The 25572-nt window shown below is 39.6% G+C and overlaps 1 protein-coding gene across 1 annotated transcript; it reads left to right on the top strand.

The window, feature by feature from the left end:
• Positions 1-21830: 21830 nt before the first annotated feature.
• Positions 21831-24340, top strand: LOC111986948 (coatomer subunit beta'-2). Its single transcript, XM_024018637.2, has 9 exons — positions 21831-21865; positions 21981-22042; positions 22195-22249; positions 22468-22504; positions 22626-22951; positions 23049-23180; positions 23294-23442; positions 23702-23770; positions 24027-24340. The coding sequence occupies exons 4-9, from the start codon at positions 22471-22473 to the stop codon at positions 24079-24081; spliced, it is 765 nt and encodes a 254-aa protein (XP_023874405.2). The 5' UTR covers positions 21831-21865; positions 21981-22042; positions 22195-22249; positions 22468-22470; the 3' UTR covers positions 24082-24340.
• Positions 24341-25572: the final 1232 nt, after the last annotated feature.

Genomic DNA, 25572 nt, shown 5'->3' with positions numbered 1-25572 from the left:
CAATACCTTGAATCTCATGTGTGTTGTGTGCTTTACCGTTTTATACTGTATCATCTTGGTTGCAGGGCACACACTACTTTATTGGTTTCTTACATAGCATTTTGTTTGTTTTTTTTTTTTTAAAGGATGTTTTTACATTGTTTTTTATTTATATTTTCTTATTTTTTATGTCAAAAATCCAAAAACACATAAAAAGTAAAAAATTCAAAAAGTTTGATCAACCTTGTTGAGTGTTGTCACAAAACATGTTTTGCTTTGTACTTTTGTACTAATGGCTTTGTGCATCTACGAGCTTAACTTGTCTCATATGCACTCATATCTTTGTGAGAAAAATCTTGAAATCTTTGTAATTGTTGTAAATAGATTTTCAACCTTGTCATGAATAATTAGTGAATAGTTTTGTTGATCTTGAGACATACATAGACTTGTGTCTATATATCTTCCCACTTTTTATTTTGTTGTTTTTGCTTAAAGAGCTCACCAAATGTAAATCTCCAAATGAAAAGAGATATTGAGCTACAAAAGCCTACCGCACATACTAGTATTTGACTAGGAAAAAGGGAAAGTGACCAAAATAAAATATTTGATGTCCAAAAAGCCAAAGGCTATCTTATCAAATTGAAATATTAAAAATTTCAGGCATCTATTTCTCAATGAGATGTATTGATTCAAAATGATCATATGATATGATATATATGGAGCAAAATGAAAAGCTTCAAAGAAATATACTCAAGTTTATGTGGTAGGTCATATATGTATATTTCTATAATTGAGATGGGTCACATTATCTAGTGCTATTTGTGTATGCCTTGTTTGAATTGATCATTGAAGCTTCACATTAGACTAAAGACTATCTCATCTTTGATATTCACACACAACATACAAGTCTATATTTAATGAATGTCATATTCATTTGTGTGATTGTAATTGTTTAAAGGTGTTTTCACAAGCTCAATTTTTGTTGATCAAACACAAAAAAAAATTTTAGTGTTTTACCTTGTTTTTTAAAAGTATTTTGTTTTTACAAAAATGTCAAAAAATTTCAAAAACAGTGTTGCCCTGTTTTGGCGACTCAGTCGCGGGTTGGTCCAGTCACATACCCTAGTCGCGAGCTCACTCCAAGATTTCTCGCGGTTCTTTGGCAAGTCAAGGTCTCAGTCATGAAAAATACTTAGGAAATTTTTCAAAACTTAAGTTTTTATGATTTTCGCGGCTTAGTGTGGCGACTTGTTCGCGGGTGGAAGGTCCAATCACGAGGGGTACACAGAGATTTTCATGGCTCCTCTGGCGACTGTCTCGTGGGTAAACCTTCCAGTCACGAAAAACACTTAAAAAAATTTTCAGGAATCCTAACTTCTATTTGTTTCACGGCTTACCTGGCGACTGACTGGCGACTTGATCCAGTCGCGAAAAACGCGTGTTTTGTGTTTTAAAAAGTTTTTTAAAACCATGTCAGTTTTCCCTCGATCTATTGTGACTGTTCATAATCTTCTCTTGAACTGCTCTCACTCTCACCGTGTTTGTGCATTCATCACCATTGTTGTCCATCATTTCTGATTCGATCCTCAAGAAAAGGTATGGGATCTGTCTCTTTCATAGTATTGTTCACTGTTACTGGTTATTCTTCTTGATTTGTTTGGTTTACTATTTTTTTTTTAATCTCATGTTTGATCTTGTTTCTGATCTCATGTTTGAAATTGCTTTGTTTTGTTGGTGGTTTTGTATGGATCTTCTATCTCTTGAGTACACATTGTGTTGTTTGTGGCACACACACACTCATTTTCATGCCTGAAACCTAAATCCCAATTTTTAGGGTTTCCCTCATTACCCTTGTTTTGGAACTTTCCATTTGCTAATAGTGTTTGGTGCCTTGTTTGTTTGTTTGTTTGTTTTTTTTTTTTTTTTTTTTTTTTTTTTTGATAAAACATGACACAGGGCGAAAATGTCTCCATTCAAGAGAGCAGCTATAAAAGGGGGAAACAACAAAGGGAAAGAACATTTCATTGATGTTGATGAACTCTCACCTAAAGCAAAAAGGACATGCTCATCATCTGAAGTGTTCGATCCCAACAAATTCAAATCCTATGCTGCCTTTCAGAATCATGAAAATTTTTTCAAAAGTACTACACCGTTACTTGAAAAGGTCATTGATCAACCGTCCCTTTTTGACACCGACATTCCTCAATGGTTTGCTCACAAATATTGGAATTACCTTCTCTCTGATATTGATGAAGTATATGAGGACTTGGTCAAAGAGTTTTATGCAAATGCAATTGTTGAAGGCGAAGAACTCAAATGCTGGGTTAGACGAAAGAGTTTCTCAGTCTCTCCAGCATATCTCACTGAGATTCTTCACATAAATCGACTGATGTTTAAAAAATCACCGGTTTATGATGATTTATGTCCAGACGAGGACCTACTCCGGTATGCTTTTGGTAAAGACTTGGAATTCTCATCAAATGGGAACTCAGTCAGTGTTTCCTCTCTTCCTCTGAAATTAAGGGTACTTACAATCATCATATTCCACAACTTGTACCCACTATCTAGCACCGGGTACATGAACCTTGGTCGTGCTCTGTTTCTTCACGATCTGATCTCTAATTTTGAAATTGACATTTGTGCACACATCTTTCATGTCTTGCGCAAAACGGTTCTTTGAACTGAATCACAGATATGCATTCCGTTTTGCTGCCTCATCACTAGGATACTAAAGCTCAAAGGGATTCCTTCACTAAATGAATCTCCCTGCACAAAACTGGCACCAATCAACATGCGCACGTACAATGCTAGCATTGGTCATAGTCGGAAGGGAATCAAAACAGAGACTTCAACCTCTCACAGTGGTTCACGCTCTAGCTCATCTACATCTACTGAGAAAATAGACAACATTGTGAAATCTATCAATGAGTTGAATGCCAAGATGTCCAGTCTTTCATCTATTTTGCACCATCTCAACATTCGATGGGATATGAAATTCACCTCTATCCAAACTCAATTGGATCAAATTCAAAGAAAGCTAGAAGATGATGAGGACTAACTATTCCATGACAAAAATTGGGAGATAATGTTGGCAAGGGGAGTATAATGAAAGGGGGAGAATCAACTGGATCAAATGAAGAAATTTCAGCAAGAAGGACTTTGTTTATTTTCTATTTTTATTTTTATTTTATTTACTGTTTTTGTACATGTTATCTCTATAAGCTTTTAGGGTTTGTTTCTATGCATGTTTGCAGGCTTTTATGGTTTATACCATGCTTATGCAGCCTATATGCTTTGTTGCTTTGTACTTTAAGTTAAATGTTAAGCATTTTCTTTAAGTACTCTCACTCTTGTGCCCTTGTAGGATTTTATTCCTAGATGCATATACTTCAAGTATTGTGCATTGGTTGAGTGTTGGTCATTCAAGTGATTTGTTTTATGCTTATCAGTTTGAATGTCCTGATATTCATTCCAAGTGAGAATGAGCATTGTGGTCACTATCTTACAGTGATTGCTTGTTTGGTCAAGCCATGGTTTATTACTTTATTCCATTTTGCTTGATCGCATTGTACTTGCTCCATATGCATTACAAGTTTTCTGCATACAATGAACTTATTGTGTTATTGTGTTTCAGGAGATGCTTTGGTTTTATAGTTCAAGAGCTTCACAGATTCTAGAGTTAGGTTTAAGTGAGTTTTCCAACTGTTCCCAACTCACGCGTTAAGTCTAGAGTTTGTTTTAGGATTTTGTCACGGAATAGCCAAAGGGGGAGATTGTAAGGTTGAATTTAATCAACCATCTTGTTGGCTTTATTCCATGCCAAATTTTCTTGTACTTTAACATTTAGTAACCCTGTATTTAGGTGAGAATCTTGTAAGGGTAGTGAGTGAGAGAGTGTGAAGAAATGCTCAAGATTGTGCAAAGAAACAGGAACTCGCAGCTGGATCTCGCGGCTTGCGAGGTTCCAAAAGTTGCACACATACCAAGCATGCTAGAAGCTGAAGAGTCGTGCTAGCTGTTACACTACAGAACAAACATCCCAGGCTGGCCAGGCCGTTAACTCGCGGCTTGAACTCGCGACTCAACCCAGTTGCGAGGTCAAGTCGCCAGAACACCCTATTTTGAAAAACCTGACGTTTCACATTCCATTCTTACCCTAATATAAATACCCCTTATTCCCACAAAATGTGGAGAGCTTTCAGAGAGAATTTTGAAAGAGAAACCCTAGAGAAAACAAGATTGCCTCATCCACAATCTTCACCTAATAGACTCTTAAAATTCCTTTACTCTTTTCCTCTCCATTGATACATCCTTGAGAGGTTTTTGACCAAATCTTTTTCTCACCATACCCACGTTTGTGAGAAGGTTCCTTTGGTGCTAAAGGAAGCAGTTTGGGAGAGACCAATGACTATTGGCTGATGCTATGGTTTATAGCAAAATTCGATAAGCTAGAAAAGAAAAGGTTCGGCACAACCTCGTTGGAGCAATAAGCATAGAGAGCCTAGGTACCTTGGTAGATTAGGCTTGGAGGGTCTATTATTGTTCATGTATCCCAACTACATTTTCTAGTGGATTATTGACCGCTTTGAAGGTAGCGGAGAGGTTTTACGCTGAGGGTTTTGGTTTTCTCTTTGATAACACATCGTGTGTTGTCCTTGTGTTTGCATCTCTCTTCCCTTTATCTTTACAATCTAATTACTACTGTGATTGTGATTATTTATGTTTTAGATTGTTTATCAATTCTGTTGTAAGGTTGATTATCATTTTTCGCACATACATTGTTTGATATAAAGCTTGAATTGATATTTTATTGTTAGGGGGTCTAAACGTTCATAATGTTTTTAACGCTATTTGAACTTTCAGGAGGGAATAGTCTTTTGCTTCCTTTACTACTCACTTGGGAGTCCTTAATGATTTTGTGCCCAATTGGGGCAATCTTGAGATGTTTGTTTCTTTTCGTGAAAGAAAAGTTTTTCTTTTTTTTTTAAATACTATTCATGACTAAACTACACGTAGGTTAACCATCAGGTGTGTTCCCGTCATTTCATTTTTTTTCCTCCAACGATTACCAATTGTTTCTTTTTCTTCTTCATTCTTTTCATCTCTCTCATCTCTTTATATTCTTCATAACTCTTTTTTCCTCTACAAAAGCCTCCCTCTCCTTTCTTTTCCTCACGCCTTCTGATTCTCTCATTTTCTCTCTAAACTCTCTTCATTTTCTCCAATGGCATCCAAGGCCAAGAAGTCCTCCTATGTCCTTTCCTCTGATGCATTTCACCTTACCCACTAGAGTAGGGTAGTGAGATTGATGGAGCCCCCACCATTGACATATCGACCAGAGAATCACATTCTCATGGCTGAATCTGTAAGTTTTTCAAACTTTTCTAATTTTTCAAGTTTCTCTTTGATCTTCTATTTTGATGTGTTTTTGGTCATGTAAATGCTTGGGTTTTGTCGTGGGATATGTTTAGATGAAACCTGACATATTATGAGGGGTAGGAACATGTTTAGGAATGATTTTGGGTGATATATGCTGCAAAATGTCGAAGGACTATCCCTATCTATACTTCTACGTGTGTGGGCTTGAGCCTATGTACACAACTTGGATTCATCGTATGCAGCTCTATTCTTGCGTACGTAAGTCTATTCTTGAGGCTCTGCATATGTGGGAATAGGCCTACGTATGCAAGGTCCTGTCTGCGTATGTGGGCTTTGACCTATATACATGAGACACCTGGCACTCTACCCCCTTTTCACTTCTATTTTAACTGTTTCACTTCTATATGCAATCCTAACACCTCTTTTTGTCTTTTTTGCATCTGAACATCACTACATCCTTCCTTTTATCTTTGTTCTTGCATCGAAAACATCATTTCTTATCATTTTTGCCTGAATCAAGAATCTAATATTATCTTCTTCTTTTGTAATTCTCATCCCCTTATGCTGGTAAGGGGAGTACCAATAAGGTGGTGGAATGGTACAACCTTCTTGCCCCCGAAACCAGAGCCTATATTCGGGAAGCGTGCTTCGAGCCTATCATTGGCCTTCTTTCGAAAAGGTTTGCAAGTGCTACCTTGGTGCAATGCCTTATTGAAATGTGGTGGGATACTACTCACACCTTTCATATTGCTGAGCGGGAGATGATGGTGACCCCCTACGACTTCTACCGTATGACCGACCTTAACTTCGAAGGGGCAATCATCATCTTGGATGGCGTATCAGGCATCCAGCTGGGTTTCGACATGTTAGGGAGGACGTACTCCACTGAGACCATCTGCTATTTTGACTTGGTGTCAGATTACATGCTTCTCCCACAGAAGACTATGAAGCAGCACTTCAGTATGGCTAAGGCTTTCCTTCTACACTTATTGGGAGCCTTTTTGCCAATGGTGGGAAAATGGTGTCCTTGAGGTGGTTTACCCTCTTTCAAGACTTTGGAGTTGCACGGAGGGCCAACGGGGGGCAGGCACGTCTTGCCTATCTTTGCTCTACCCATGACACTCTCAGCTTATGGCTTGGAGGCTCCTTGAGGTTAGTTCTTTTCCCATTTCTTGTATTTCCATTTGTAGCTTGTAGTCTTGCAAACTGTATCATCTTGTAAACTATCATTTCATAAATTGTCATCTTGTATCTAACCTATGGCTTGTGCTTCTTTTTGTTGCAGTGGGTTGTTAGGTATGGCCTCATAACCCCAAGCATCGTTCTAAGTCTAAAGGAGTTCCCTCGAGTAAGGGCCCACCTTGCTAGGTTAACTTTGGATGAGGTAAGTTTAAGAGTTCTAGGTTTTCATGCTTCTTCATATATTTCCTCTAGGGAAACACTTCTTCTAACCTTGTATCATTATAGGTCAATTAGACTCCTTGGGCCATTCTGGACTTGGAAGCCGTCGCCATTATTGCTTTAAAGATTACCCGGCCCTTTGAAAAAGTGGGCTTGAGGGCACTCTGCTTGGCAGAGAAGGTGTGGTGTCAACTAGTGGGTAGGGATGACCCCCAGATTTTGATGGATCCTCTTGAGTTCATGCTTGCCCCACATTCCATGACCGATGCCGAGTACAATTCATGAGGGAGTAGCGTTCCCTAAGCTGGGCGGCTTCTAAGGGATTGGACTATGAGGAATTCAACATAACCCGCCTCATGCCTTCCTTTACTACTCAAGTATATGCTCAACCTCTTCTTCTCTTCTTTTTCCTTTACCTCGTTTGTCATGACTTCTAATGGTGGAAAATTGTAACAGGAGGAGCCTACTGCCAGTGAGCTCATTGGCCCTCCACATCTTTCTTGGACGGTCTATGCTCAAGACCTTAATGGCTTTGCTCGAAAGCGTGACGTGCCCCGTAATCCTAATGTCATGGGCTATCTTTTTCCTCCCAGCACCCGAGCAGTGAGTTCTTCCCTCCCTTTGTTCTTTCTCTTTTTTCCATTTCTCTCTTTCTACTTCGGTCACTAACCTTTCTTTCTTTGAATTGCAGNTTTTTTTCCCTCTTTTTTTTTTTTTTTTTTTTCAAATATGGCTACAAGAGAGGCTTCAGTTGCTTCAACCTCCCACCATACCCCTTAGCACCTACCTTCTTAGGCATCTTAAGGACTGCCTGCTTCAACAAAATGACATGAGCTTCGAGGCGTACATGAAGCTTATGGGTCACATCAAGGAGACCGACATTCAACGAGTCATGGAGTGATGGCAAATCTTAAGCATGGTCCACAGTTGCTACAAGGACTGCTGTGTGCCTTTAGTTGGACTTCATTGCTACTCATACTACCCCACTTGTCGTATCTCAAGGCAATTTGGAGGACGTTAAGGAGCTCCTAATGATGAAGGTGTCTTCCACACCAAGGTGTTTACCAATAGGATCTAGGGCATGATTAGTGAGGCTTGGCAACACCGTAGGATGACGGAAGGCATTGCTCCTCCTTGATACATTTATTCCACTACGAGGGACAAGCAATGGTTAGAGGATGACATGAAGTGGATTCTGAGGGATGAAAAAGCTTACTTGAAGACTAGAAAGAAAGCAAGGAGGGGGCTCAGTGACCACCTTGATATGCCCCATATTTTACTTTCTACACTTTTATGATTCTCATGTTTTTGTTTTTTAATTTAATAAAGGATTGGAATGTTCCAAATCCCCTATGGAAAAAATCTTATCATCTTTTAATTTGAGCAATAAGAGAATCACTTTTTTATTATCTTTGCTTATTGTCATCTCATTTTTTTTTCTTTTCCTTTTCTTTTTCCTTTGCCATGTAACTTTTGCTCATGACGTCCCTTTGAGAACTTTCGTCATGCCCATGGTCTTTCCCCTAACTTATGGCTAGATTGCCATTTCGGGTTTTCAATTTAGCGAGGTTCTCTTGCCTTAACTTTTGCCTAGGCCGCCTTTTCAGGTTTTCAACCTAGTAGGCTTTTTTTTTCTTTTCTTTAAATGTTGTATTTTCAAAGTCTATCCATGTTAATTGGGCAACGCTTCTCTTCCCCATCCAAATATGTAATCCTTGTAGCACTTCCAAACTTGTAATCCTTGTAGCACTTCCAAACCTGGTTTTCTCAATGATTAAAGGCCTAGACCACCTTGGCTTCATCTTTCCCCTTAGATCAAAAGTCTCATCTCTAAGCACCTTTAGGACCAAGTCCCCTTCTTTAAGGTTTCTCGGCTTCACTTTCTTATTGAATGCTCTAACAACCTTTTTTTGGTACTCTTGTGCCATAACCCTCTTCTCATCTATCAAGGCCAATTATTTATGTCTCTCCTTAGCCCAATCCTCTTCTAGGACCTTGGTTTCTACCAACATCCTCAAAGGTTGTATCTCCACCTCAATAGGAAGCACCGCCTCACTACCATAAACCAAAGAGTAAGGTGTTGCCCTAGTCGATGCATGAATAGAAGTTCTATAACCCCATAAGGTAAACAGAAGCTTCTCGGCCCAATTTTTGTATGTCATTACCATCTTGGCTAGGATGTTCTTCACATTCTTATTAGCTGCTTCTACGGCCCCATTAGCTTGTGGTCGATACAGTTAAGATTTGTAGTGCTCAATGTTGTACAACTCCATTTCTTCATTGCTACAGAAATGGGAAATCCCTTCTCTCGGTTGGACGAGAGACCCTTAAGCTCTTCCTTGCTAACTAGGCTAATGAGAAGGAAGGTGAAATCATTGCTGAAGCTACCGAGGGTGTTGAGGGAGAAGGTGCTACTACAGGAGGAGCTAATGACGCGGCTCAGATAGAGGCGGGCCGTGTTGAAGAGATCATCAATGCTCCTTGAAGTAAAAATTAAAGTAATTTTTTTTTTGTTCCATTTTAAAGACAATGGATACCTCCTATTTTAAGGCTTTTATTTTAGAAACAACGCATTTATCTTGTTTTGAACTTTGAAGTTCTTATGATTCATGCTTGCTCTTTTATTACCCAGCTTAATAATTTAACTCATCATTTGAGTTTTCACTATGGTCTGTGATTTCAGCTCATTGTTAGAGTTATTACCACATCTATGATTTTCAACTCGTCATTTTGAGTTTTTACCATACACTGTGATTTTAACTCATCTTGTGAGTTTTTACCACATTTGTGATTTTAGCTTGTGATTTTAACTTATCTTGTAAGTTTTTACCACATCTATGATTTTAACTCATCATTTTGAGTTTTTACCATGTTTTGTGATTTTAACTCCTTTTTTGAGTTTTTACCACACTTATGATTTTTTCTTGTCATTCGAGCTTTTACCATTCGTGTTCTTATCACATTTGTGATTTGAATTTGTTCCTAGATTTTAGATACTTCCTCTTCGTCATTAAACTTAGCTTTGACACTTTCTCAAACTTTATTAAAAAAAGGATGGCTGAACAAACCTTATTATTTCATGCATTCCTCATATACGAGGGAATTACAAGGAAACAACAAACTGAAAATAGCTTTAACAAAACACTTGAAGGAAAAGAAACACTTAGAAAAAACAATTAAATCTCGCTTATCTAATGTGTCGTCAGGCGAGGTGCTCTTGCAAACAAAGCTTATTAGACCAGACAATAGCTTTTATTGATAGTACTTCTTGGGATGTTCCACATTCCAAGGACGAGGAAGTGGATTGCCTTCCAAATCCTTCAAATAATAGCTACCTTGTTCGGAATAACGGACGGCCTTATATGGACCTTCCCAAGTAGGCCCTAACTTCCCTTGCGCTGGACCTCTAGTAGCTTGGTAGACTTTTCGCAACACCATGTCATCAAGGTTCAACCTTCTGAGTTTTACCTTCTGATTGTAGTACTTCTACTTTTTTTTTGTTGGTACCGAGCCTTTCTTAAGGCTGCCTCATCTCTAACTTCAGCCAAACAATCCAAGTTAAGCCTCAGTTCGTCATTGTTTCTACCTTTGTCGTAATAAGCTTGCCTAAAACTGGAGACTCCTATCTAGGTTGGAATAAATGCTTCAGTGCCAAAGGCTAACTTGAATAGAGTTTCTCCTGTTGGTGTTCTCGTTGTTGTCCTATAAGCCCATAATACCCCAGGCAACTCTTTAGCTCATGCACCCTTTGCCCCCTCAAGTCGTGCTTTGATGAGTTTAAGCAAAGTAAGATTTGTTACTTTTGTTTGCCTATTAGCTTGTGGGTGCCTAAGTGAAGAGTAATGATTTTGTATCCCAGCTCTGCACAAAACTCCTTGAATTTTCGACTATCAAACTGTCGACCATTATCAGATATGATCGTCCTCGGGATCCCAAACCTACAGACGATGTTCTTCCAAACGAAGGTCTGTATCTTGTCTTCGGTGATTACTGCTAGTGGTTCTGCTTCGACCCATTTAGTGAAGTAGTCAATGGCTACGAGCAGAAACTTCACTTGCCTTTTTCCTAAAGGGAGTGGGCCGACAATGTCTACTCCCCACGTAGAAAATGGCCAAGGTGAAGAAATGCTCGCCAGTAATTCCCCAGGTAAATGCTGCACATTGTCGAACCACTAAGATTTATCACATTTCTTCACAAGTTCAACTGCATCCTTCTGCATAGTTGGCAAAAGTAGCCTACCCTAATCGTGTTTCCCACGAGAGATCGAGGTCTAGAATGGTTACCACAGACACCTTCATGTATTTCTTGTAGCATATACGTCGCTTCATCAAGGGCCAAACACTTTAGGTATGGCATCGAGAATCCTCTTTTGTAGAGTTCTCCGTTCAAAACAGCGAACCTTGCTGCTTGGACTCTAACCTTCTTTGCCTCTGATGAGTCAGATGGGAGGTGGCCGTCCCTGATGTAGGATATGATTAGTTCCATCTAGTTACTTTGTTGCTGGATCAAAAGGGCTTGCAATCCGTCAATACTAGGGGTTATCTAAGCCTCCATGAGCAAGCCTTTCATTGCTTAAGTGTCTTTAGTTGAGGCAAGTCTAGCAATCTTGTCAATAGCAGAGTTTTCTTCCTTTAGGATTAACTCGAGTTTAATGTTATCAAACTCATCAATGAGTTGGCTCATCAGCTGTAGTTATTTCTTCATTCTTTCCTCATTTGCTTCATATTCGTTGGTTATTTATCCAACAATCAGTTTGGAATCAGACCTCAATCTCACATTCTTGACTCCCAAGGCTCTTGCAACCCTTAAGTTGGTAAAGACTGCTTCATACTCTGCCTCATTATTTGTTGCTAGAAACTGGAGCTGAACCCCATATTTAAGGATGTCATTCTTTGGTGACGTCATTATGACACCGACGCCTCCGAGTCCTATTACAGATGAGCCATTTGAACAAACTGTCCAATATTCTACTTCTTGATTAGGATCTGGAAGAGTAAATTTCACAATGAAATCCACTAAATATTGTGCTTTGATTACTATTCTTGGCCTGTATTCAATGTCAAACTAGCTTAGCTTAACCGCACATTGGACCATACGACCTGCGGCATCTGGTTTGCTCATTGCTTTTCAGATTGGTTAGTCTATCATAACTACAATGGTATGAGCCTGAAAGTATGGACGAAGCTTTCTTGAAGCCATGATTAATGAAAAGGCCATCTTCTCCATGCGTGGATACTTTGCTTTGGCACCCTGAAAGGCCTGACTTGTGTAATACACTAGCCTTTGTATCTTGGATTCCTCGCGAATCAAAGTTAAACCTACAGCTGTTTGTGATACAGCTAAGTATAAAAACAGATCTTCTCCTTCTACTGACGGGCTTAGTAATAAATGCTTGACCAGATACTCCTTGAGGTACTGGAAGGCTGCTTCATACTCGTCTATCCACTAAAAAGCCTATTTAAGAACTTTGAAGAAGGGAAGACACTTGTTAGTAGCCTTTAAGACAAACCTGTTTAATACTGTTATGCGCCCCGTCAGTCTTTGTACTTCCTTTACTGTCTTGGGAGATACCATGTCAAGTATGGCTTTAACGTTCTTTGGGTTCGCCTCAATTCCTCGTTGAGATACCATGAAGCCTACGAATTTTCCTAAGGAGACTCCAAAAAGGCACTTCATAGGGTTGAGCTTCATCTTATACCTTCTCAAAGTATCAAACGCCTCTTGAAGGTCTGCAAGATGGGTTTTAGCTTCCCTACTTTTCACAAGCATATCATCTACATAGACTTCCATATTCCTCCCTATCTACTTGCTGAACATATGATTTACCAATCTTTGATAGGTGGCACCTGCATTCTTCAATTAGAACGGCATGACTTTATAGCAATATAGGCCTGGCTAGTGATGAACATAGTTTTCTCTTGATCTTCTTCCTTCATTAGGATTTTGTTATAACCTAAAAAAGCATCCATGAAGGTCAGTAGCTTATGGCCAGCTGTTGAATCAACAAGCACACAATTCTAGGAAAGGGAAAACTATCCTTGGGACATGCGTTGTTCGAATCAATGAAGTCCATACACATTCTCCATTTTCCATTGGACTTCTTTACCATAACAATGTAAGCAAGCCATTTTGGATAGTAGACTTCTCTAATGAACCCAACAATTAAAAGCTTTTCCATCTCTTCCATGATTGCTTTACTCCACTCTAGAGCGAATAATCGCCTTTTCTATTGGACGGGCTTCTTTGTTGGGTCGACATTAAGACTATGATCTATCACTCATCTGTCGATCTTTAGCATTTCCTCATGGCTCCATGCAAAGACATCCAAGTTCTTTTTCAAAAACTTTACCAACTCGTCCTTCAAAATCTGTTGAAGTTCCTTTCCTACCTTGGTGGTTTTGGATGGATCTCCTTCTACTAGCACTACATTTTCCGCCTCCTCCATGGGTTTGGATGGTTCTTCTTCTACCATCCAAGTGTGATTTTATCTAGACGACAGGACCGCTTGGTAACATTCCCGAGCCAAAAGTTGGTCCCCTATGATTTCTCCAGTTCCATGGGAGTCGGGAATTTCACTTTTAGGCAATATGTGGAAGTTACTGCCTTAAGGCAATTAAGGGTCGGTTGCCCAAGAATCACAAAGGGCAATCGACAATCAAGAAGTCTACCATCCTTGTCACTTGAGCAGGATAGTTCCCTACTGTAATCTATAATGAAATGACGCCCTTTGGATATACACAGTCTCCGTTGAAGCTAACTAATAGAGATCCAAAAGGCTTGAGGCATTTTAGATCCAACTTCATCTGCTAGAAAGCTTTCAGATACATCATGTTTGCCAAGCTCCCATTATCCACCAACACTCTTCAGGTGTTGAACCCCTCAATGGCTAGCATAATGACTAGGGGGTCATTATAGGGCTGCCTGATCCCCTTCACATCTTTCTCGGAGAAGACAATGTTGTCATTCCCAGTGCGACGATGTTTTGCCATTGGGTGGTTGACATGGACGTTGTTCATTTGCCTCTACACCGCCTTCCTCAAGGACTTGTATGATCCTCCAATGACTGGTCCTCTAATGGTCATCCTTATCTCTCCTACGATAGGTTTGAGATTGTCCCGATCTTCCTCTCTTTGGTCGTTAGTGGGTTTCTCTTTTGTTCACTAGCGAGCTTGATAGTCTTTTGTAAAGTTGTGATTTACAACTATGTGTTTTGTTGGCTTTTATTCCGTGCCAAATTTGATTGTAATTACTATCAATTGTTTATACCCTGTATTTGTTGTGGGAATTGTTGTAAGGGGTGTGTGATAGAGAGTGTGTGAAGACTCAAGCAATTTGGAAGCTGATGGAATCTCGCGGGTATCTCGCGACTAAGCTTCCCGCGAAGTGAAGCATGTGCCCTGCACATGCTGGAATGCGAAGAGTCATGACAGATGGAGACAGCTGTCTCTCGCGAGTATCTCACGGGTAAGGCCTTCCCGCGAGACACCCGCGAGACATGCTGTTCTGCCAGCATGTACTAACTGACTCACACATTTTGCACCTATCCTATATAAACCCCCATTACCCACAAATGTTGAGGAATGCTTCAGAGAGAAAACCCTAGCCAAACACATTTGTAATTAGAGATTGTCATCCCCACCTTTCTCTATACACTTGCTTGTGGTATCTCCTCAACCCTTCCAAAAGAAAAAAGAAAACCACAAATAACACAATGTTCAACAAAAAAAATAAAGTAACTCACCATTTTTCACGTTAAGACGAAGGCAATGGTAGAAAATAGTTGCTTGTAAAGTATTGGCTGGATCGAATTTGTGAAAGAATATGGAGCAGTGTATCTCTATATATATATTAGGGGAAGCTTTCCAGCTAAGGAACTGCATGTTCGGTTCATGCATCGTTCAAAGTCTCTGTTTTCCAAAATTTCCATACTCTATGACTTTTCTTATGTTGTCATCCTACGATTCCAAACCGTTAATTATTCTTAAATGTTACTTGATAGAATTGACGGCAGAGATTGAGTTTCACAAGAGTCTTCCCCGTGCTGTCATCCAATGCACCCCTACCCGTTGATTATTCTTACGCGTTAGGATGGACGGCAAAGATTGATTTTGTACACAGTTTACACTTTGACCTTATTTGCCTTATCACGTGTTTTACTTTGACCTTATGGTGCAAAAGGGTTCGGAATACCGAATACTTGGGATTATTATTTACACTTATTCCACAGATTAAGTCAGACAAACTTGTAAGATACTAATACAACTTGAATAATACATATGTTAAGAAGAAATTAATTGTAATTTTTTTTTCTTTTGAGAAACAATGGTATCTGAACCTCTTTTTGTATATGATTATTCTCTTGGGTATGTACAATCAGCTTCTATCCATACACATGCACTAATGACCCTAAAATACTAGCAATAAATTTGGAACTCAAAATGTCATGAATATCATATGTGGGCTTGTGGGCCTGGTAACCTCGGCCTACTTTACATTTGCCCAGGGCCCATGCCGAGAAAGAAGTATTATACGAAGACGATGTATGAAGACCTAAGCTCTTAGAATCCCCGCCGAGGATATCCCTATCCTCGGCAAACCGAGACTAACCCCAAGTGGGGGGGGGGGGGGGGACAAGCCCAGGACAGGTTGTCACCTCCACAATAAATGTGCTTACCTAATCCCCTGGCCACACTAATGGAGATGTGACTCCTGAACTGGATAACCTTGGTCACTGTAAATCACTTGAGTACTGATAGTAAAGCTGATGGGACGGACGGTCAGAAGGAAAGCGCATGGATGATCAACAGATAGAAGAAAGAGAAGAAAGGAAGAGGGCTATATAAGAAGAACCAATAGAACGCCAAAAAGGGGGGGGGGGGGGGAAAAGAGGAGGATCCTCGGACAAATGCCGAGGAGGAGCCTTGGTGAATAATCTTAATGCACCAACCTTCAATGGGTGAAGATCCGACTTTTGAGCGTTGTCCGTTTGTTAGGGCCTAATCCTTGAACCCACTCTCTAAAAATTTATTGTTTAGGCTTGTTGGGTTAGAAATCCATCTTTTTTCTGGGTTCAATCCAAATGGAGTCCTTACAATTGGCCCCGTCTGTGGGAATGACTAGGGCGTTGGCAGGCGCAACAGCTAGCGATTTCCACCGTTGAGGGCTTGCGCGAACTACCCCGATGAAAAAAAAAAAAAACGAAGAAACAACTAACAAGAACGCTTTTGGACAAGATATGATCGTTGTAGGAAAGTAAGAAATTCGGAGAATAGGAGAAGGAAACAAACACAACAACATTTTATTAATTGAAAAGCAAATACAAAATACAAACAGAGGCTTAGACAAGCGTGTTTTAAAGGTAAGGCTACAAACAGAGGCCCAGACAGGCTTGTCCTAAAGCTAATTAGAGGGAATGGGGCTGAGGTAGGCCTATTTTAATGCTACCAACAACTCCTAAGCCGGTGCGGTGGTGCCGGCGACAAGAGAGGAGCAGACGCATGGGCGCCTGGCGACCCCTCCTCATGACGTTCCCTTGATTCTCTCCCAGCCCCATCGCGGTTGGCTGTTGGAGACGGCAACACCCGGGCACCAAACATGACGTAATCTTGCGTGCCTCCACCAACTTGGATACGCCCCGGGGAAGGGCGTTATATACTTCAAGGACTTTCCTCCTGACTGCCATGCACGACACCATCAGGATGACGCCTAATTTTCGCCGCGCTAAAAGTCTGACGTGGGTTGCGGCTGCAACGGCTCTCGGCCGAGGAAGGAGGACCTTTGGCTTATGTGTCCTCATTCCCACCCAAGGCCGCTCCATATCTCCAAACCCTTGTCACAATCCTGGCAAGGTTATTGAAGGGGCTCGGGGAGCTAAAGGGACGTGTTTCTTGGTCTGTTAGAGGGTTCATGGAGAGTGAGAAGGACGTTTCCCCCAGAAAGCCTTATATAGAGGATGGAGGTTGGTGGGAATTGATCCACACAGAATTCGAGGAAAGGGTTATCAGCGGTATTAATTCTGACCAAATTCCAAGGAGACCGTGGACCTGCATCGATTCATGAAAATATTGATGAGAACGCGTCTCGCGCATCGAAACGTTAGGTGCGGAATGCTAACAGTCAGGGGACGCCTCGTGATTGAGGAGGATGAAAACTTGAGCTGAATGCGAGGATACTGTCACGTATGAGATCAAAAGACCGAACCACCCTTGCCTAGGGCACCGCAGGGTTAAGGGTCCAGCCCGAGATGAACAACTTCCGATGAAGCGCGGTCGAGGATGTCATTATGCTAAAGTAAGATTCAGAGAGCCGAGGACAAACTCCTTCATTCCATACAAAAGTGTTAGACAGAACCAAGGCCTTGCATGGTCCTCGGACCCAAGCCTATGGGAAAACTAACCACTCAACTATACTTGGGTACTAGACAGAACCAAGGTATTGGATGGTCCTCGGACTTAGACCTATGGGGAAACTAACTACTTACAGAAGAACAGAAGTGTTAGACAGAACCAAGGTCTTGCACGGTCCTCGGACTCAAACTATGGGAAAACTAACCACTCAAATATACCTGGGTACTAGACAGAACCAAGGTCTTGCATGGTCCAAAGACTCAAACCTATGGGAAAACTAGCTACTTACAGAAGAACAGAAGTGTTAGATAGAACTAAGGTCTTGCATGGTCCTCGGACCCAAGCTTATGGGAAAACTAACCACTTAACTATACCTGGGTACTAGACAGAACCAATGTATTGCATGGTCTAAGGACTCAAACCTATGAGGAAACTGGCTATTTACAGAAGAACAGAAGTGTTAGACAGAACCAAGGTCTTGCATGGTCCTCGGACTCAAACTTATAGGAAAACTAACCACTCAAATATACCTGGGTACTAGACAGAACCAAGGTTTGCATGGTTCTCGGACTCAGACCTATGGGGAAACTAGCTACTTACAGAAGAACAGAAGTATTAGACAGAACCAAGGTCTTGCATGGTCCTCGGACTTAACCTATGGGAAAACTAACCGCTCAAATATACCTAGGTACTAGACAGAACCAAGGTCTTGCATGGTCCAAGGACTCAAACCTATGAGAAAACTAGCTACTTACAGAAAAAAGAAATGTTAGACAGAACCAAGGTCTGCATGGTCCTCGGACCCAAGCCTATGGAAAACTAACCATTCAACTATATCTGGGTACTAGACAGAACCAAGGTACTACATGGTCCAAGGATTTAAACCTATGAGGAAACTAGCTACTTACAGAAGAACAAAAGTGTTAGATAGAACCAAGGTCTTGCATGGTCCTCGGACTCAAACTTATGGGAAAACTAACCACTCAAATATACCTGGGTACTAGACAAAACCAAGGTATTGCATAGTCTTCGAACTCAGACCTATGGGAAACTAGCTACTTACAGAAGAACAGAAGTGTTAGACAGAACCAGGTCTTGTATAGTCCTTGGACTTAAACCTATAGGAAAACTAATCACTCAAATATACTTAGGTACTAGACAGAACCAATGTCTTGCATGGTCCAAGGACTCAAACCTATGGAAAAACTAGCTACTTACAGAAGAACAGAAGTGTTAGACAGAACCAAGGTCTTGCATGGTCCTCGGACCCAAGCTTATGGGAAAACTAACCACTTAACTATACCTGGGTACTAGACAGAACCAAGGTATTGCATGGTCTAAGGACTCAAACCTATGAGGAAACTGGCTATTTACAGAAGAACAGAAGTGTTAGACAGAACCAAGGTCTTGCATGGTCCTCGGACTCAAACTTATGGGAAACTAACCACTCAAATATACCTGGGTACTAGACAGAAACCAAGGTATTGCATGGTCCTCGGACTCCGACCTATGGGAAACTAGCTACTTACAGAAGAACAGAAGTGTAGACAGAACCAAGGTCTTGCATGGTCCTCGGACTTAACCTATGGGAAAACTAACCGCTCAAATATACCTAGGTACTAGACAGAACCAAGGTCTTGCATGGTCCAAGGACTCAAGCCTATGAGAAAACTAGCTACTTACAGAAGAACAAAAATGTTAGACAGAACCAAGGTCTTGCATGGTCCTCGGACCCAAGCCTATGGGAAAACTAACCATTCAACTATATCTGGGTACTAGACAGAAACCAAGGTACTGCATGGTCTAAGGATTCAACCTATGGAAAAACTAGCTACTTACAGAAGACAAAAGTGTTAGATAGAACCAAGGTCTTGCATGTCCTCGGACTCAAACTTATGGAAAACTAACCACTTAAATATACCTGGGTACTAGACAGAACAAGGTATTGCATAGTCTTCGAACTCAGACCTATGGGGAAACTAGCTACTTACAAAGAACAGAAGTGTTAGACAGAACCAGGTCTTGTATAGTCCTTGGACTTAAACCTATGGGAAACTAATCACTCAAATATACTTAGGTACTAGATAGAACAAGATCTTGCATGGTCCAAGGACTAAACCTATGGAAAAACTAGCTACTTGAAGAACAGAAGTGTTAGACAGAACCAAGGTCTTGCATGGTCCTCGGACCAAGCTATGAGAAAATAAACACTCAACTATACCTGGGTACTAGATAGAACCAAGGTATTGCATGGTCAGGACTCAAACCTAGGGGAACTAGCTACTTACAGAAGAACAGAAGGTGTTAGACAGAACAAGGTCTTGCATGGTCCTCGAACTCAAACCTATGGGAAAACTAACCACTCAAATATACTGGGTACTGACAAGAACCAAGGTATTGCATGGTCCTCGGACTTAGACCTCTGGGGAAATAACTACTTACAGAAGANTCATTCATCAATCTCTTGCACAATTTCTCCATCTTATCACATGCTTCCGATTTCTCTCTAAGGAAGTCCACCCAAGAATACCTTGAGAAATCGTCAACTATCACCATGATGTACCGCTTTCCACCCATGCTCTCTGTTCTTGTAGGACCCATCAAATCCACATGCAGTAATTCTAACGGACGAGAAGTTAACCACATTCACTTTAGGATGGCTTGACTTTGTTTGTTTTCCCAATTGACATGGACCACACACATTCTTTTCAATCTTCCCAAACTTAGGTAAACCAACCACAGCCTCAAGCTTCGAGACTTTCGCCACTTGTTTGTAATTTGCATGACCAAGCCGTTGATGCCACAGCTCCAAGAGATTTACCCGAGCACTTCGACATGCTATGCTGGGTTTTGGAATGATCCCATAGCAGTTATCAGTGGTCCTTAGTCCCTTTAGAACTTGAACACCTTCTTCATTCAAGATTAGACATCCTTTCTTTGAAAATTGGACCAGGAAATCTTCATCACAAATCTGAGTGATACTTAACAAGTTCACTTTTAAACCCTTAATATATAGCACATCAGTCATCAAAGGCAGACCCGGAATATCCACTGTTCCCTTTCCAAGTACTTGTGAATGACTTCCATCCCCAAATGTCACAAATCCATCTTCCTTCTCTTTAAGAGTTTTGAATAGAGATTTTTCTCCAGTCATATGCCTAGAACACCCGCTGTCAAGGTACCACAAACATGAGTTAAACACTTTCAATGCGGTATGAACAAAAAGGCATGCATGAGAGAGACATTCTTGATCATCAAAACAAGACTCATTTTTCTTTATTTCATTCAAGGATGAGTGAAGTTTCCCTTTTAAACGACCAATTTTATCACTTAACTGTCTATTTCTTCTCTCATATTCATAGTTTAAAGACTTTGACTCACATAGGCTGTTGTGTATATCATGGTTCCTATGAACTAATATTTCAGCATATGACAAAAAATTCTAGCATGTTTCTTGGATTTAAATAACTCTAAGACAGCATTGCTGGAACAATCTTTAAATATGCTCATTGAGTCATTTTCACAAACACTTTTCAAATCCTTCATGGTGGTTTAATCAAAAACACTTTTCAAAACACACCAAGGGGTCTAGGATCAACTAAGGTATTTAAACCAAGCAAGTGTACCCACTCTGATACCAATTGAAAGCTCAAAAACGTGTTGAAAAACACAAGAGCTGTTTAGACCCCCGATTAAAATTACGGCTCGATAGATTTTACACAACTTTAATATAAAGTGCGGAATAGTGTAAAAGCGAGCGGATGAACAATATAGCTACTCTAATCCATAAACTAAACAACACAGCAGTGTAATGGAATATAAAAGAGTAGGGAAGAGAGATGCAAACACAGAAAACACAAGACGTGTTTTCGAAGAGGAAACCGAAGAACTCGGCGAAAAACCTCTCCGCCGCCCTCCAAGCGAAATCGATCCACTAGACAATCAGTTGGGATACATGAGTAAGCAAGAGACCCTCCAAGCCTAATCTACCCGATGTACCTAAGCCCTCCAAGCTCCTACTCCAACAAGGCTTCTCGGAACCGTGTCTTGTCTTAGTTATTCGGATCCCGCAACAAGCTCCATGTTGCATCTGCCATTCCAGGCTTCTTCCAATGCTTCCCAGCAGCACCAAAACGTCACACAACACTTTCAAAAGGTGTGGTAAGTGTTTGGGCTATCAACCTCTCAATGGTGTGGAAATGGAGAGTCTTTTTTTTAATTATTATTATTATTTTTTTTTTTTTTTTCTATTTCATGAGGATTATTATTTATGATAAGGTCAAAATACCAATTTGTTTTTGGTATTAATGGAGCTTGAATTCCAAATTTCTTTTTCGAGAGAAAAGTGACGTTATCAACTAAATAAACTGGAACCCACTTATGAGCTGTCTTTCAATAAACCTCATTTTTAAAGTCACAATATTCCATTCTTGAAAAGAAAAAATCAATTACTTTGTGAAATATGCATTTCCAATTTTTGAAAAGGTACAAAGCTACTTTTGAAGGTATTACCATATTTAGTTCGCTGAAGATTCTTAAATATAGTTAATTAGAATGTCCTTTAATTTCACATTAGTGGGTGACCAATAGGCATATTTGAATCTCTAGGCAAGATGCCTATGGCATATGGAAAGAACATAGTTTTAATTTTTGTTAACTTCTTAAGTGTAATTGAGAATCAAATTTTAGTACTGAACTGACAAGTTTGTCCTTGTGGTATACAGGCACAAGCACAACAATCTCTCTCGCTCAAAATTGAGGTATTGTAATGCTTTACTCAACTCATTATTGACTTTTACAACCAGGTTAATTCTTTTTTATATTAATTTCTTCAAACTGTTTAACTAACTTGCCGATTGAATATTTCTGCATCAGAAAGAATATGTTCAAAATTCAGAACGAGTAAAATCTGTGGATCTGCATCCAACTGAGCCATGGTAGTTACATATCTTTTCAGTGGAAATTAAAATTTAATTAAATGGTTAACACCTCATAATTTAAATAGTTCATTTTTCTGTACTTGAAAATATATAGTATTAATATAAGGATGATACAACTAATGTATGTTGCATACTACTTTCTGATGTAGGATTCTAGCAAGTTTGTATTCTGGAACTATATGTATCTGGAACTACCAATCACAGGTAAAGCAATATTATGTTAAAGACCTACACCTTCTATCTTTATCGAATAGTACAATATGTCGATTAATCTAGGCTAACTAAAAAATTTATGAATATTACATAAATATGAGAATGCAAGTGGATATTCAGAAATTTAGTTGTAAGTTCTTTGAAACTTTATGCATTTGTAATTGATTTCTCTCCAAGCATTTGGTTCTAACTTGGTTATACAATTCCAGACTATGGAGAAATCTTTCAAGGACACCGAGTTACCAGGTTAATGACATATATTTGCCTTCCCCAACTGATAATGTCACAAACCATATCTTTCTTGCATTCCAATTTTCTTCTGAAGTGGTCTTATTTATGTTCTACACATCCCTTTATGTGCTTGCAGTCAGGTCAGCAAAATTCATAGCACGCAAAAACTGGATAGTTGCTGCAGCAGATGACACATTTATTCGTGTCTACAATTATAACACACTAGAAAAGGTTAAAGAGTTTGAGGCACATAAAGACTACATTCGGTGTGTGGCTGTCCATCCTACCCTTCCATATGTATTGACAGCGTCTGATGACATGGTTATAAAGCTTTGGGATTGGGAGAAAGATTGGATATGTACTCAAATCTTTGAGGGACATTCACATTATGTGATGCAAGTTGCATTTAACCCAAAGGATAATCTTAATTTTGCAAGTGCATCACTTGATGGTACCATAAAGGTATTATTAGGTTCATTGGTCATTACCTTGTTAACTGCATTTTAAGGTTTCAATACTTGTGTGACACCCCATGATTTGGTAATGGTTAATCCTGTAGATATGGGATATTTCCTCCCCTGCTCCAAATTTTACATTGGATGGCCATTTGAAAGGTGTGAACTGCGTTGAGTACTTCACAGGCAGTGATGAACCAAAAATCTTAACTGGTTCTGATGATTTTTCTGCTAAGGTTTGCAACCTATTGCTCTTCATTTTGAGTTATGCAGACAGTTTAATTTCATATGCCTGTGTCAGTGTGGGTAAAGATTTGAATCCATTCATTGAAAAATTCTCTATGAACAGGTGTGGGACTCTCAAAGCAAAAGTTGTTTGCAAACACTAGAGGGCCACACACACAATGTTACCTCAGTATGTGTTCATCCCGAGCTTCCCATAATTATTACTGGTTCTGAGGACGGGACTATTCACATATGGCATGCAACAACCTATAGGTAAGATCTGTATGATTCAAAATTTCCACATTCTATGTTCAGTAGACTGACAGATTTTTCAATCAAATTCTTTTCCTTATACTGCTTTCGAAGAAGACTTGTGTTATGTACTTGCCTTTTATCTCGACTAGAGCCCTGGTAGTTGTTGCACATGTACCTATATATTTCTTTGAATTTTATTTGAAACTTTAGTAAGACTTTGGTTAATTCTTCTACGTTTTGGTTTCAAAGCTTCTATATTAATCTGATTAATTTGCAGGCTTGAGAACACATTAAACTATGATCTTGGAAGAGTTTGGGCAATTGGATACAAGAAAGGATCAAACCAGTAAGATTCTTGATTTTTCTTCATTTATTTTGTGTGTGTGTGTCCAGAGTTGCAGGAGATGTTTAGATCACAATTAGATAATGTAAACATGTGAATGAGTCATTGTATTATCAAGTTTGTGCCTATAGCATATTGAAATTTATTTATTTTTCTAGTGTGGAAGTGTAAGAAAAACTGTTTTCTGCATGCCAGTTTTAAAATTAAATACTACTACATTCCGTTTATTATTCCTTACTGATATTCCTACTCCCTACAGGATTGTATTTGGTTGTGACAATGGAACTATTATGGTCAATATGAAAAGTACTTGAGATTTTCTGAACCTACAAGTTGATGAGGAAGAGTTGGAGGAATTGATCCATCTACTACTGCTGCTACAAATAGTATATTTGGTGTTCTGTATGAATAATTCTATCTTCGAGTCGAGGAGGAAGACTAGAAAAGGAAGAATTTGAATAGTCACTAGTGTTGTTTTACCACTTACTGTTATGGTTATATGTTCTGGCTTGCTTATAACTATGTAATGTCACTAGAATAAACTTCAATGGCATGGATCTATCTTTGTCTTCAGAGTGGAATAGTACAGATTGTGAAAACCATTCAGTCACATATATACTTTCATCTAATTAAATAAGTGCTCTAGCTAACATCTGCAAGTAAAAAAAAAAAAAGAATCACATTAAAAGCTGATGGAAGACTTCTTAGTGGAAACATGGTAGGCACCTTATGAGCATTGCTATTATCAGAATTTTTTCTGGAACAACTGCTCAAATTACATGAATTCGCTCTTCATTTAATCTCAGATGCACTATTTTCCATCTACACACACAGACAAATACCAACAAAAAGAAACGTTGCCAATGAATAACAATTATTTAATCAGCGAGCCTGTTCTTAATAAATAAAAATGGAAGAATTGATTAATGCTGCATACACTAAATGTTATTGGTTGCTTCAAAGAAATCAAGGCCTCTAAGTTTGATAAAATGGGTAAATTTAAAGGGAGTCCTAACCTCCTGCGCTTAAGTGCTTCTTTGGAGAATAAAAGATGGTTAAGATTCTGCAGACTGCAGTGGAGCATTCGGCATTGTCAATTATAGGCCATGAACTACTAATTAGATGCTTGTGTAATTTATTTATTTGTCATTTGCCTCACAATCTGCAAATGATATAAGCAAATAGTTCCTTTAATCATATAATTTATGGCCTTGCTCATTCTGATTGCTTATTCCTCCTGCCACTGATAGATAGAAATCCTCTTTTTAGTTTGTTTCCTTGGTTCAGTATGGGTGGATTTAGAAGTTTTTTTTATTGAATCTAAGTTGTTCCAGTTGGTGGTGGAGGAAGGAGGGAATTTTTACTCCCTCAAGATTTTGAATGGGGAAAATATTACATGCAATCGGTCTTTTTGGGTAAGAGTGCAGCATTTTGGGTAATGCTGAGTCTGGAACACACCGTGATTGGGGTGAATCCTAAGCAATTTTTCACGTTCAGGGATGGTGATACTACATACACCTTGCAACGGGGGTCCAACTCGTTCGGACAGTACTTATCTATGACAGAGCTTAAGGTAGGGGGGCTGCGGAGAACCATCATTATTCCTTCCGGTAAGTCACAACAAGGATGGAGAACTTTTGGGATTGAATTAAGAAGAATATTGGAACCTTCCCAATATGCGTCGGGTAGTTTGAACTTTGTGCCGTACAAGTATAAGCAGGCGCCAAAATACCGGGCTGCCAGGTCCTATGTGGAAGCCGTCAAAGCTCCATTGCAGGCAAGGTTGAAGCCTATCCAGCAGCCTT

This window comes from Quercus suber, unplaced genomic scaffold (assembly GCF_002906115.3).
Source record: "Quercus suber isolate HL8 unplaced genomic scaffold, Cork oak 2.0 scaffold_136, whole genome shotgun sequence".
In the NCBI taxonomy this organism is placed as follows: Eukaryota; Viridiplantae; Streptophyta; class Magnoliopsida; order Fagales; family Fagaceae; genus Quercus; species Quercus suber.
Note: the sequence above shows the minus strand (reverse complement) of the source record. Positions and strands in the feature narration are given on the sequence as shown.